Source organism: Vipera ursinii (genome assembly GCF_947247035.1).
Source record: "Vipera ursinii genome assembly, chromosome: 1".
Taxonomy (NCBI): Eukaryota; Metazoa; Chordata; class Lepidosauria; order Squamata; family Viperidae; genus Vipera; species Vipera ursinii.
This window is the reverse complement of record NC_139512.1, coordinates 337,784,391-337,800,173: the sequence shown is the minus strand read 5'-3', so window position 1 is coordinate 337,800,173 and position 15,783 is coordinate 337,784,391. Positions and strand designations below refer to the sequence as shown.

Below are 15,783 nucleotides of genomic sequence, written 5' to 3'. Positions count from 1 at the left end.
TTCATGGTAAGATCAAATGGGTTTGGCCAATTCTAGTGGATGATTGCAGTTTCGAAGAAAAGTTGGTGCCAAGCCATTTTAAGAGCATAGAATAACCCAAAGCACATACTCCAGTAGTGAAAAGTTCCCTGAGGATGGGTTCCAGCATGAGTCCAAAAGCTCTGGTCCTGGTGACTGCCCCAGATTGGTATTGCATAAGAGTTTTGATTAACACTAGCACGCCAAAGCCTCCATGAAGCTAATCCAGAGCTCATAGCACAACAGTAATGGGCTCCCATTGATGAACATACACAGGCTAATGCAATTTGGACCAATGTGGCTTTCAAAGCAGTCCCTTTGTAGAGTACATTTCAGTAGTATAGTTGATGCTGGGGGCATGAATAACTGTAGCAAGACCCTCTCGCCATACATAGGGCCACAACTAATGCATCATGTGCAACACTGTAAAGGCTCCCTGGCCATTACTTCCCATCTGCTGTTGAAGAAGGAGCAGCAACTCCCAAGTTTTGAAGTCAGCCTTTAGGGGTAGTGCTTCCTGACCACGAGACAACATTGGAGCCATACATAATGGACAAATAGGATTCTGTCCCATCCAGACCTTCAGCCTCTAGTCACCAAAACAAGACCTCAGTAGCCTTGCCAGTTTGGCCCAGGACAGAGATGTAAAGCTGGATGTTATGAACAGACAGATGCTGCTGCATCGTGAATTGATGTTTCAAAGGTGTTTTTTCAAAAGGCAACTGGACTTTGTTTTTCCTTGAAGATATTTCGCTTCTCATCTAAGATGATCATCCAATGAAGCTTCTTGAATAAGAAGCAAAGTGTCTTCAAGGAAAAACAAAGAAAGTCCAGCTGTCTTTTGAAAAAGCACCTTTGAGATGACCATGACCTGGATGACAGAATCTCCACAGAGATCCTGAACTGATGGATAACCTCACATACTTGTTTCACAAAGTGAAAGAACCAACTAATGCAGCACACCTGAAGGCAACAGCCACTAAGCCAACCACTCTTCTACCACCACCACCACCTGGAACCCTGAGGAAGAAGCCATTGCAAAATAGTGTTCCCAATCACAAACTCTTGAGAATCAATCCAGGGTATAATAATCATTGCTAGTGGTGGTGCAGTGGTTAGAATGCAGTATTGCAGGCTAATTCAGCTGACTGCCAGAGATTCAATCCTCACCAGCTCAAGATTGACTTAGCTTTCCATCCTTCCAAGGTTGGTAAAATGAGGACCCAGATTGTTGGGGGCAATATGCTGACTCTGTAAACCGCTTAGAGAGGGCTGTAAAGCACTGTGAAGTGTTATGTAAGTGCTACTGCTATTATCTGCCACATATTTCATGTTTCCTCCACTGGAGGTACTACAGAAAGCAAGAAATCTTTCTTAAGATCTAATTGCTAGATTCCAACCCTCAGCAAATATCTGGATTACCACAGCTTTAATATTCAATGGTTCTATAAATTTCCCCATTAGATCCTGCCAGTCTCCAACCTTTCAAAATTAGAGTTGATCACAAGTGCATAATCACTGCAAAGAAGAAACAAAATGAGAACCTTGTTCAGATAGAAGATCAGGGTTATCAACTGATTTTGACCATATCCTGCAATGTATGGGAAATTTTTCCCCATATATACCCCCAATGATATGAATGGGGCAGCCTCATGGATTATGCTGTTTTGCTGCAGTCTCCTATTGTCACAAAGTTGCTTTTCAAGAGGCCGGAATAAGCTAGGATTGTCCCTGTACAATCTAGGAAGTACTAAAGGAAACCCATTCAAACCATACCCAGATTTCCTTCCAATGTTATTTCTCATGTACATTACAAGTCAACATATAAATATTTTTTTTAAAAAAAAATTCTGACAAATAAACAGGAAGAGGCATCTCTTGAACACAGGCACCCATGATTTTATACAGAAAAAAAAATAGCCACATGAACAGCTCTACACGTGGATAAATATATTAGCAAAATAAATAGATTTGAGCATGTCCCCATATTCAAACAATCTTTCTCTTAGACATAAATATTTGGTTTTGCATATGTATATACATAAACATATTTTTTCCCTTTTGGTTTATAAAAGTACCCAAGTGCCTGAAAAGTAGATTCAAAAAAAATAATTAAAAAGTATAAAAATAAAATCCTTATTCACATTTCAAAGGGTCTGAGGTTGCCAGGAGGAAGGAGCAGAACAACTGCAGCTGAAGGAGTTTGAAGGAAAAGGTGCTGAAAGGAAAAGAACCATTCAACGTGTTCTCACTGACTCACTGTTTCCCTGTAGAGTGAGTTTTTTTTCATCCTTTCTATGGCTTGTGCTTTGACTCCAACTGAAACAGAACTACAGCCAAACGTGCCTAGTCTTCAGATGTTTTCTGACAGGTTTCGGAACATCTAAATGAGCGCTATTTTTGTTCCTGAAACATTTTCCAGTGCTTAAATCTAAAAATACAGCAAGGTTAATTCCAGTTTTTTTTACTGTCTCTTATAGTTGCCACTAAATTGCTCCATTTGAGGTACTCCCAGCATGCAAGAAATTGTGTTTTGACCTGAAAAGACTAGTACTTTCCCCCAAATGTGTAACTTTGAAGTGTGAGAGAGGTGTTGGGGCCATGTCTTAAAGTCAGTGAGAATGAGATAATGGAACAGGGCTTTTTTTCTGGGTAATTTTCCTGGAATTTTTTTTTTGCAGAGGGGGGGGAGGGCTGAGAAAGAGGAATCATTGTGAATGTAGGGTGCTCTTCCTGTTGTGCGGTATAGTAGAAAACATCCCACTGAACCTCATCAATAAAGTAGTGGTAGCTTCATAGAATATACAACCTGTGACGTGGGGCACCCCTTTATGAAAAGAACTGGTTACTCTGTTCCTATTCTGTACCCAAGGGGAACGTAAATCTCTTCCAAAACAATGTAAGTCTTTATCCTATGATACAATGCTTTCTCACCTGTGGTGCTTTTTAATACATTTTAGGACTGAACCTCCTATTTTGCATAAACTTGATTACATCTGTTGTTTTCCTGCATTTACAGCTTTCTAACACCTACATGCCATGAATCTTCTTTATCCATGAATAAGTCTCTAAGTTCACATCCAATTTTTGGATGACTAGTCATCAAAGGATGTACAAATCATCCATCAGTAATTTCTGTGAATTTTCAGGTTTTTTTTAATCTGCACTAAGAAAAGCTTTAAATCAGCCAGATCACTGATCTGTGTCTTATCAATATCACCTGTAATACTTCCTCAGTTTAGTATTCTCCAGATGGTGTAGGATTATAATCACCAGAATTCTCAGGCACACTATCATACCAGTACTATCAAGCCCAGGCAGCTCAGCAATTCTGATTTAAATCTTGGAAACCACTACAGATCAGGGACTTTACCCAGCTCCTCCTGGAAACACTATGGTTTGAATTTGCTACTTTTTGCATGCCAAATGTGCTCTTCCTCTTTCTACTGCCGGTTCATTAATATCACAGCTGCATATAGCCTGATCGACACTTTCCTTACATTATTTTATCAAATATGAAATGAATAAAAATAATAAATTCCAAATCTATATTTTGAATTTCCATTAACCTTATAAAGTTTTAAAGATATATCTCTGGCCAGTTTGGTCCTTGTTCGTTAGTTGCAGTGCATTATGAAGAAAGTGACAGTAATAAGCACACACCTCTTGATTTCCTTGCTCATCTCTCAAAAAGCCTGTAATCTCTGTTTAACTTTTGGCAGGTTCTTTAGAAAGGAATCTTTTTAATCATAAATCACTTTCATTTTATGTCCCATTCAAAATTTTTAGCCAAAGAGTGAATGTCTTTGCAATGCTACAGGAGTTAATGGTCTTATATATTCAGTGAAATTCTGAGTATATCTAAAATAAAGATTTATATCACTCTTTATGCCAATTCAATTGATAGTTTCTCCCCAGAGAATCCAGGACTATTAGTTTGGTAAGTATGCTGATTATTCCCAGGCAGATTTAAGTCAGTGCATGGATCTACCTAAAATGCCAGAGTGTTTTAAATAAGAAAAATATCCATAGCTACATCTCTAATTTGCCACACTCACAACAGTACCATATTAATATCCCACTGCTTGATGTTTGACTATAGGTTACATTTACCAATTAGCAACTTATCACAGCATTGTTATTCAATTATGTCTCAGGATGTTTTATGCATACCAGTTACTAAACAGCTTGCCTTGTATTCACTCAGAGCAATGAAAAAAAAGATGCCTGAAAATATTAACTCTAATTCCACAAACGTCAGCTCTTTCTCTTCCACATGTAAAGTGCAGCATGACTGTCTTTAGCTTGGAATTGTTACCTATTCACAATTGGATACAAAGGAGGAGGAGGAGGGAGGAAGAAGAGGAAATAATATTGTGGGCTATGTTGTAGAGTAGCAGGGTGCTGGATGTGAGGATGAAAGAGCAGGGTTTAAATCTTAGATCAGGGCTACTCTGAGAAAAACTGAAATCTTGGGCCTATCATGGCAAGGACACCAGGAAATATCTGGGCATCCCTTTGGGGGAGGGGTGTAGTTTATTTTTTGACAATTTTAAGGAGCTAGGTAGGGATTCTTGGTCCCAATCCAGCCTCTGAAACCACTCTCCTCTCCATATCAGTACCAATCTAGGGTTGAAAGGTTTGTAGAGAACTGGGTTTCTGTAGTTAATAGAGGTTGTTAGCTTATGACATCCTGAAATATTCCTATCTACCATGTTTCAACTCAGTTTTCTAAATGGTCCGAAATAAAATAACCATTAACTACGGCTATGGGGTCTTTTTGCTGCTCAAGGATCAGGCATTTCAGTTAGTACAGACAATAGCTGTAATTCACAGGAAGCAGATCTGGAATTCTCCCATGCTAATATCTGATGTAGCAGACAGTACTCAAAAGGGGAGGGAGATATGCACCTTCTAGACATCTTGGCAAATCGAGCTGTAACGACATTCCTATGAGACAGAACCAGAGTGACCTCCAATACCCCCTTTGCTGAGGATGGGTTAGAGATTTTGGATTTTGCAAACGACATCTTGAACCAAGACTCACAGACACATCAGAAGAAGAAAAATTAGCAGGAATGGAATAATTTCTCTGTCTAATTTCAACCTGCATAACATATATGCTCTTGGAATGAGGTGAGTGTACGGTTGTTCCTGCCGTTCTATTTTGCAATTAAAAAGCAAATGTAAATGAACTTTATGGTGGTTCTTTTTCCCCCTAGGAATTTTAAATGATTACACTCCACTTTCCTTAAGGAACAACAATATGAACAGTAAGGATCCTCCATTGCAACAAATGAAAAAGTCTTCAAGATGGCAGCTTCCAAAAACAATGCAAGTGACATTGGCAGCTTATAGTTCTGACAGGCGGGTGACCACTTGTGGGTTGAATTGTCTGGACAGAAAATTTAGTAAGATTTCTGTACTGCATTGCCAACAAAAGAGACATGAAGAGTTTGTAAGAAAGCCCATTCTCACTGAGTTTCTGGTCTCTTCTCTTAGGCTGTCTGACGGAGTGAAATTCACCTCACATCAAACTGAATGTTCATACACATTGGGGATATCTTCTGTAGATCCTGTAATTAAAAAAAACAACCAAGCAACTAGATTGAGAAAATGGATCTCTTTTTATGTTGATCAACTGCAACCTAAACTGATACTGAGACTTAAATAAGACCTTTAAGTGAGATTACATCTTCATTAGATTTGTTCTTACAAAGAAGTTGCAAAACAGATAAAATGGACACTGAAGACATGGCATTACAGTAATGTCAAGACTGTTCTCATTTCGTAGATAGAAAATTAAACGAAGAGAATGCATTTATGCCATATTTCAATCCATTTTCAGGCACAATTCAAAGTCATAAACTTTTTGAAACTTGGGAATATTAAGGTTATTCCTTTTCTTTCCAATTGTACAGTAAAGCTGTCTGTCACCATTATCAGAGGTAAGTAGGATTCTGAATAGCCATACAGTTTGTTTGTCACAGTTTCCAAGGTTTAGGGCCATTCCTAGTGATCCAGTTTCAAATCTATCCACCCATTTTTGAGACAGCAGTAAATAATGCCCAGTATTTAAAATGATTTAACAAACTCCTTGTTTCTCAATAACTCTAATTACCACGAAACCTTCCACCAATTACAGCACTTTTGTCATTGGTTTTGACAGACAGCTAGACTACCAAATGTTGATATTTAAATTTATATTGCCTACTCAATATATGTTTTCTTCTTTGTTATATATTTATAATAAACAGGTAGTCCTCCACTTATGATCACAATTGGGCCCAGAATCGTCATTAGTGAGGTAGTCATTAAGCAAGATGCCATGTGACTGTTTTGTTTAGGGACTGCAATCCCAGCTCTCCTACTTGCAGTATTTAAGCGTCTGTGGGAGTTGTTAATCAGAGCCTGATCAGGTGGGGCAATCTTTCAGCACACTGAAGGAATCAAATGTGACAAAAAAAAACCCTAGCCAATATCGCTCTGGAAGACTCAGAATGCTGGCATTCACAAACATTTCCCCCTCCTTTAGGGTTCACTAAAGTGCTAGCAAACAATATTCTGAAAAGATCAGAATGCTAGCATTTGCTAGCATTTTCCCCTCTGTAGGGGTGGAGACAATGGTGTTCGCTAAAATGCTATCAAATGGCAGCATGCTGAGCTTTTCAGAATACTGGTGTTCATTAGCGTTTTCACCAATTTGAAGTCCATTTCTCCAGTGCACAGAGAGGAGGGCAATTCCCTTGGCATGCTGGGAGAACGGACCTCAAATCCGACGTCCTCCCTTGCAATCTTTCCTTCCAGCTTCCCCACTGATGTTCTGAGGAAACTGGCAGAGAAGATTGCAAATAGCAATCACATGATTCCAGGGCACTTGGCATCAGGTCCTGAATGCAAACAGGTTGCCAAATGCCCCAAATGCAGTCGTGTGACTGGGAGGAGGGGCAATGCAATATTTTACAATGGTTGAAAGTTCTGAGGGCCTTGTGATTGTGAATGGCAATTAGACCAGCTGTAAGTCAAGCACCACCTCTACCGCAAGCTACTTTATACAAAAATGTATACAAGATAAACTTTATACAAGCGGTAGGTTCACAGCAGAGACAAAATGTCAGATGGAATAGCATAAATGAGTTGGAAGCTACTTTGTAAATCATTTAGTCCAATGCCCAAACAATGCAGATGAGTCTCCTATATCCATATCCACCAGAATGTGCTTCCTTTATCAAAAAAATGCTTTAATAAAAAGCTTTCCATTTTGCAATACTTAAAAGTATTGCCACTGGAGAGCAGGTTTAACTGCTGATTCCTAGAGAGAAGGTGCAGGATGAGTAAAGTACGTCATGCTTGAGTTCCCACAAGCTGAAGGCATTGGCATCTTTGATCAAAAGAGCCTTGGTGGAGCAGTGGGCTAGTGCCTCCTTAAGTAACACCAGCTGCCTGCAATTAGTGCAGGTTCGCGTCCCACCAGGCTCAAGGTTGACTTAGCCTTCCATCCTTCCGAGGTAGGTAAAATGGGGACCCAGATTGTTGGGGGCAATTAAGCTGACTTTGTAATAATGCCGCTTGGGGGGGTGTGTGTGAAAGCCCTAATAAGCAGGCATATACATAGAATGAAGGCTACTGCTAAGCTTGTAAGCCGCCCTGAGTCTTCAGAGAAGGGCGGGATATAAATGGAATTAAAATAAATAAAATAAAAAATAAAAAGTTCCCATCCCATTCATATTATATTGAATACAACCCTCTCAAGCCAGGATTGTATTAAAGTTCACTAACGAACTAAATTCTATTCCCAGAATTCTACGGGGGGGAGTTCTTGACATACATTTTAAAGACAATTGTTACATGGTTTTCAAAATACATATTGCAGATGGAAAATAGAGGTGATATGATCTTGGAAAATAAAGGTATATGAGACTCTAAAGGTTCAGACTTACCCTGAAGGTTTTGCAGAACTCGATTATTGAGGTAAGAGCTTGTGTTGCTTCCTGTTGCATCCTTGTCTGAACATTCTTCTGGAAATGTGTGTTCACAATCCAATTGTTTCAGCGTGTCCCTCTTTTCCTGGGGCTCCACGGTAAAACATGGAGTTAGGCATTTTGATACCTCTGGCAATGCTGCAAAATTATGCGCAGGGGGACCACCTACTAAAAGAGGTTGAATTTCTGGAGAACCCTGGTTTCTAGATAAGCCACCAGGATGGCTAGCTATTCTGCATTCCAGGGTTCTGCTGGAGTCCTTGGGGGAAGTCTCAAGAGGACACTTCCATCTCCTTCTACCTGGATGGATTTGCACATGGTGTTTCTGAGTACCCCACAGTCCAATCGCTCCAGCTTGATTACTGGCTGTCACGCTAATGTCAGACCCATCTGCCAAATACAGCTCAGTAGGTCCTTGCCTAGAAAGATCTAGCATTTGCATTTTCTCTGTCCTTTTTTGTACTGAGATGTTTTGTGATCCCACCTTTGTCCTGGAATATTTCATCTTGCGTGGATTAGACTCTTGGTTTGGCCTGCCATTTGGACAGCTGGAAGGTTTCTGCCCATAATGGTGATGCCTGTGGTGATGGTGATGATAGTGGACATGATTACTGGCTAGTTGTGCTCTACTTGTTACCATTGTGTCTACTGACTGAAGCTGTGAATCCCTCCCAGAGGACGAAGAATCTTGTTTGTTTTCTCTGCTCAACTTCTCTGAGCCACAGAAGGTGAACGGATCATAATCACTGCTCAGGGAGCTATGAAAAGTAGAGCAACTGCCATGGATAGCCTGAAGACTGATGTCAGTGCAATTCAACATGGAGTCACTGGAACTGCCATGGCAAGGACCTGAACTGGAATCACTACCGGGGCCATCAGGAAGGTATCCACTGGGTTCTGTAAGATAACTTTCCCCAGAACCACTACTGTGATGGTGGTGATGCCTCCCATGGCGAGTTCCTCGATGTAAAGGAGCAGCGTGGTTTATCTGAGCTGCAAGGGGAGCCCTGAGACCTTGGCAAGATGGCTGGTGTTGACGCAGACACAGCCTACGAGAGGCCAGGGCTGGCTCACACACTGGTGACTCCAGGTGATGCTGTGAAAGTAACAGGCTTCTGCTGAGAGGAGCTTGGTGGCCACACCAAGGCTCAAAGCCAATTGGCCTATAAGGCAAGTAATGCATAGTTCCAAAATCCAACTGGGAGAGTTCAGGAGAGTGGAAGAAAGGGTGGCCACGAGAGCTCACTGAAGAGCAGTTCCTGGGGGGCATTTGAGGGACAGTTCGTGAGAAGTGGTACAAGGCACGCCCTGGTCGTTGCCGGAATAAATGAGGCCTCTGTCGAGATCCAGAATTGTGTCGGTCCTCACGAGAATGCCTAGATAAAGTAGGGGGAATCCGATCTGAAAAAGAAAATTAACTTTGAGCAGAGACTTAAGCCCTTGTGAATCCTAATCATGCAGTATGTTAATTAAAAAAAACTTGATTAGCAGCCATCTTTTTATCTAAATGAGTTTGCAATGTCTCAACACATGGAAGTAGAATGCAGGATCTCACTGTGTCTTGGTAACGAGCAACATCTTCAACTTGGGCAGCCAGATTCTCTTCAGCCAATCTGTTTTTTGATGAATTAACTATTGCAGCAGTTTAACTGCAACATGTCTGGAGCCTCTAGTATGAACTCAAGACTATAATACAAACAAATGAAAGTTTATACTGAGCCAGACCATTAGGTCATCAATCTTAATATGGTTCTGTGCTGATATGTGATGCCTCTCACAATTTCAGCCAGGGGTCTCTCCCAGCCCTACCAGGAAATACCACAACACTATTAATCTGCAGCAGTGCCTGAATAAATACCTGATAAAGCAGTAGCAGACAAATCAGCAAAGAACAAAACTGCTCTATCAAATTGGGAGCAGTTAATTTTACTAGTTTCTTAGCCTCTTTTATGGAAGCTGGATGGCTGTTTCCTTTTTTTTTAGTTTTAGAAAGAAAAATTTGGAGTAATCCAGTCTAGGTTTATCCTGATCCTTTTCTGTTTTATCTATTCGTTCATGAGGGATTCAGGACCAAAACAAATAGCCAAGATGGTGTAACAAGAGAAACCCTGTTTTTGCAGAACCATACTACTATGCTGATCTTGTATCTAGCAACTGGAACAGAGGCTTAATCTTATGTTAATCTGACTTCCATTTGGTATGGAGAGGTGTTAAATTTACAGTCTCAAATCTTCCACCATCTTTTGGCTGCTTTAATGCTTAATTGGCAAGTGGAAAACTCTTTTGGCCTTTCTTCAGTTGATAATGAGTTTGAAATCAAGGCAAAGAAAGCAAGAATGGTCAAATGTCTAGGGCCCAAATACAGCTAAATGCCAGACTTATTTCTGACCCACAAGAGAGAGCTGGTAAGAAAGTAACAGGAAGCTACATGGGGTTGCTTATCTATTTAGTAGCCCTTTCTCATGATTTACCACTTTCAGAAAGACTGGATTTGTGCAGGTAAAAATTACAGAGTGAGGTGAAACAAGATTTTGAGATAAGACAGAGAATTCTTTGTATTAGAAAATTAAAATTAAAAGCCTAAATGTTGATTAATATGTAAAAAAGAAGTGGGCAGTTTGAGAAATCTGATAAATACACCACAGCCATTGAAACAGCATTGAAGTAAATATTCTATATAACATGACCAATTTACAGGGTCTGCTTCATAGAAATAATTTACTTTTTAAAATATAATACTCAAGATCAGTCTATAGTAGTTTTATAGAGAAATATACACATAGAGATTAAACCTTCTATAATGGAGCAGGGTTCATATAGCTTATAGAGGAGCTGTGTGAAAATACTTTGGCTTCAAATAATCTGAATACAGCTGGGAAATATCTTCGTCTGCCATATAAGAAGTCTGTTTCTGGACAGTCAAAGTGGATAGAACAATGTGGATATTGCAAAAATGTGGGTGTTTCATTTGCTGATGACTGGATTACAAAGCTCAGGAATTTAAAGTAATTCACCTATTGAGTATTACATTAGTCCAAAATCCAGGGTAACTTTGGGAGGAGGTGGGCAGCTTACAGTCTATGATATGAGGTCACATCCTGCCTTTACCTTGGCAAACAGGATTTTTGGAATGGTATACAAAGGTGGTAATATTTTTGGAACTGCCTTCACAAACTCTTCAGGAACACAGACTATTTAATACAGCTTGTTTGGCAGCAGAAAAAAAATGTCTCGTGAAATTTACTAAGGATGCCCTTTCAGTCTTAGTTAAGACATTAACTAAGTATACTGTAGAATGCTTTTTTAAAAAAACATATTTTTTTGCTTTCCTGAATGCCAAGCAGAAAGGGATCATTCTAGAGGACAATACATTCTATAATCTGACGGCAGCCATAGAAAGGACCTGCTTTTATTTTCTCTTTTGCATATTTTAATTTTTTTCTTATTTTTCTTTCAAATGTGTATTGTTGTTGTTGTTGTTAGTTGCGAAGTCATGTCCGACCCATCACGACCCTATGGACAATGTTCCTGCAGGCCTTCCTGTCCTCTACCATCTTCTAGAAACCATCTAAGCTCACGCCTACTGCTTCAGTGACTCCATCCAGCCACCTCATTCTCTGTCGTCCCCTTCTTCTCTTGCCCTCAATCTTTCCCAGCATTAGGCTCTTCTCCAGTCAGTCCTTCCTTCTCATTAGGTGGCCAAAGTATTTGAGTTTTAGCTTCAGGATCTGGCCTTCTAAGGAGCAGTCAGGGTTGATCTCCTCTCAAATGTGTATACTTTTATTCTATTCAAAAATTCTAATAATTTTTTTAAAAAGATCTGTTTTCTAGCGTATGGCTTTCTCTGATCTTGCAGAGACTGCATCTTAAACATAACTTTCTCCAGTAGTCCTAATAGTATACATAATTTGCATTATATTGTCCCTACGATAACCTCCTGCCAAGCCATGTAGGGTTTCTAAGTCATGTCCAAAACTTTGAATTGGATCCAAACCTGACTGGCTATCAATAGAGCAATCACCTTTGGTATTTCTCCCAAAAGAAGCCTGACCACTGTATTCTGGGCCAACTGTTGCCTCCAAATTGCCTGCAATAGCAGCCCCATTTAGTTACTGTTACACTTTTTAGTCCAAGGAATTAAAATGCAGGTGAGTTAATGGGCAGAGATCTCTTGTTAAATAATTCAGAATCTTTATGCTCTTAGATCAGGGGTGTCAAACTCAATTTCATTGAGGGCCGCATCAGCATTGCAGTTGCCCTCAAGGGGCCGGGTGGGTGTGGCCAGGGTGGGCGTGGCCTACTGGGTGGGCGTGGCTAGAGTGCGTATGGCCTACTGGGTGGGCATGGCCAACTCTACATCGTTGGCATCAAGGGTGCCTATGGGGGCCTGGGCAGGAGTGGGACAGATCTGAGGGTCTCTGGCAGAAGGAGGGTCTCTGGGCCAGGGCCAAGGCAGTAGGGGCCGTTCCCTCACTGTTTCCAGGATGGCTTCGCGGGCCACATGAAACCACTTCGCGGGCCGGATCTGGCCCCTGGGCCTTGTGTTTGACATGTCTGTCTTAGATAGAATACCTCTGAATTCTAATGTCTGAGAACAACTGTGGAAGAAGAGTATTGTGTCCATCATCTGTTTGTGGAATTCTCAGAGGCATTTGATTGCCAATTGTATATACCTTTCCTCATTTTTTCTTTTTCCTTTTTTGTCTTTTCCCTTTTGTCTTTTGTTTTTCCCTCCCTTTTTCTTCTTGTTGTCTGTGGAGCCTATTGGATTATAAACTTTTAGTCACAGAACTGTTTAAGGACAGTGGAAGCTTAACTGTTGGTGATTTTCTTTGGAGAAGGCTCTATGGATTATTAATTTTGAATAGTAGGACCTTGCAGGTTATAAATTTTCACTGAGCGATAATTTTGGATTTTGGACAACTGCTCCGGAAGTGAGCCTCACAAACAGAATTGGATTACAAAATTTCTTTTTTCTTCTCTTCTTCTTTGTTTTCCCTTCTTTTTCAGGGAGTTTATTGGACTATAGAGACTATACATAACAACTACAAGACTTATTAAAGAGAAATTTAAAAAATATATTGTGGTATTGAACACAAGATTAATGGTTTGATATAAGGCGGACATCTGGGAAAAGTATTAGAGTTGATAACAATTTTGGGGGGGGTGGAATTAAAAATGAGTGTTCCGAATTTAGCTAAAACTGGCAAGAAAACACCCTCAGCCCCTTCCTCTATCTCTGCAAGCCCTGTGTAAATTCATAACATAAACTCTCAACTAGAAAGCTTCCGACGGATGGTTACAAAGAATGAACAAAGAATTCAGAAAATAGAAGATAAGACAGTAGAGACTGATCAGAAGACGGAAGAAATAAAAGATGAAAATCAGAGGTGGATGCAGGCAACTAGAGAATTGGAAGATTCAATGGCAGTTTTGGAAATGGAAAAGGCATCTTATTTTTTTAAGATTTCAAAATGTAATGGAGGACAAAAGAAGAGGATCTCGCGGATTTGATGACAGAGCTATTGGCTGAAGCACTGGAAATAGGGAAACAGGAAATGGAAGGAGAGACAGACCAGATATTTTGAGTCAATTCAAGCTATGCAAGGAGAAATAAAGTTCCTAGAGAAGTGTATGTTAGATTTGTCAAAAGATCTATAAGAGATGAGATATTGAGAAGAGTGAGAGATGATCCTCTGCATTCTAAAGTAAAGGAAATTGTAGTGCTGAAGCAGATCCCCAGGAGGATAAGAGATTCAAGAAGAGAGTACAAATTCCTGACCAGAAAACTAATTGAAAAAGGAGTGAACTTCAGATGACTGGTTCTGGAAGGGATTTTAATTAATTAGGACATGAAAAGATACATATTGGACACTGCATTCAAGGCAATGGAATTTTATGAGAGATACAAAGCTTTTTTGGAAGGAGAAAGTCTGGAATTTCATGCAGTGAGAGAAGCAAAAAAAAAAAAAAACACCAGGAAGAGATAGCAATAGAAGGAACAGCCAAACCAAGGGAAGAAGAAACAGAAAACATAAACAGAAGAAGGGGCAAAAGGAAGAAAACAAAGACAGATAAGAACAACTAGAAGAATAAAACCTAAATATAATTGAAGAAGGTAAAGGAAAATGGGATTCTTTTGATGAATATAAATGGATTGAACTCCCCCGCAAAAAGGAAAAAATTTTTACACGACTACAAAAATTAAAAATGGATATAGTCTGTCTCCAAGAAACACATATTAAAAGACAACATTAGAAATTGTTAGAACAACTGAAAATCAGGAAACTTCACACTAGCACAACAAAAGAAAAGAGGAATAGCTTTATATATCAAAGAGACAATGAACCCCAAACAAATCTATGCAGATGAAGAGGGAAGAAGATTAATGGTGGAAATAATGATAAATCAAAAACAGATATTGATGGTAGCAATATATGCTCCTAATAACAAACAAGTTTTATCAAAAATTACACAAAGAATAGTGGAATTGGAATATCGAAACATTTGTTTAATGGGAGACTTTAATGCAGGGGTGTCAAACTCAATTTCATTGAGGGCCGCATCAGCATTGCGGTTGCCCTCAGGGGGCTGGGTGGGTATGGCCAGGGTGGGCGTGGCCTACTGGGTGGGCGTGGCTAGAGTGTGTATGGCCTGCTGGGTGGGCGTGGCCAGCTCTACATCATTCGCATCAAGGGTGCCTATGGGGGCCTGGGCAGGAGTGGGACAGATCTAAGGGTCTCTGGCAGAAGGAGGGTCTCTGGGCCAGGGCCAAGGCAGTGGGGGCCGTTACCTCACTGTTTCCAGGATGGCTTCGCGGGCCGCATGAAACCACTTCGCGGGACGGATCCGGCCCCCGGGCCTTGTGTTTGACATGTCTGCTTTAATGCAATAGTAGATGGAATGCTGGACTACAGAAGCAGCAAAATAGGTAAAGAAGAAAGGAATACACTACCTACGTTTCCTTTAAAATGGCAGAAGAAATCTGTATGCAGGATATATGGAGAGAAAAGAACGCCCAAAAATCACAATATACATTTTACTCGGGCACAAATCATGGTCTAGAATTGATATGATATGGATATCCCCTGAATTAAGCACAATTATATATGTATATGGGCAGACCATAACCCGATAAAGATTACTTGGAGAGGAGCTAAGAAAAAAACTAAGATTGCCTCTGAATCAATCTTTACTGAAAGAGAAAGAATTTATATAAATAGCAACAAAGGAAATGGAATTTTTCTTTAAAATAAACAAAAAAGAAGAGACATCGCTTTAAAATGTGTGGGATACAGCTAAAGCATACTTTAGAGGTTTGGCTATAACTTACATGGCGAAAAAGAATAAAGAAAAAATGCAACAACAAACGAAGTTAAAGGAGGAATTTATAAAATTGGAATCGGTATATACTATATAGTCTTAGGACTGATCTAGCATGTCTGATTTTAACTACTACCCTCAGATTTTTTTTCTGCTCACTCTTACCAACAATGTTGAACATGCATAGTGGACATGTTTGGTGCTGCTGGAGCCAAGGGTCCACACACTGCCGATGGAACTCATGGGAACAGGTGATGATCCGTAGTTCCTGTAAAATAGGAAAAAGCAATGGGATGGGAAGGCAGTGATCTAGATTCAGAGGAAGAAACAGTCTTGATTTGGGTAGGTCACTCTCCTATTTCTTGTGGCATATCTCACTGGAAAGGTCTGGTGGGAATGTAATTAAATCTCTGAGTTTTAAACAAGTAATGAGGTTTACGGCTTTGAAACGAAGATGAAC

General features: G+C 40.0%; 1 protein-coding gene across 1 annotated transcript in view; it reads right to left on the bottom strand.

Annotated features, from left to right (window-relative positions):
• Positions 1 to 1,795: 1,795 nt before the first annotated feature.
• RNF43 (ring finger protein 43) overlaps positions 1,796 to 15,783 on the bottom strand; it is a 56,831-nt gene continuing 42,843 nt past the window's right edge. The window contains exons 7-9 of the mRNA XM_083350092.1: positions 15,489 to 15,591; positions 7,959 to 9,401; positions 1,796 to 5,594 (exon numbers count right to left, since the gene is read on the bottom strand). Coding sequence (XP_083206218.1) covers positions 5,551 to 5,594; positions 7,959 to 9,401; positions 15,489 to 15,591 — 1,590 coding nt within the window. The 3' untranslated portion in view covers positions 1,796 to 5,550. The remainder of the gene's footprint in view (positions 5,595 to 7,958; positions 9,402 to 15,488; positions 15,592 to 15,783) is intronic.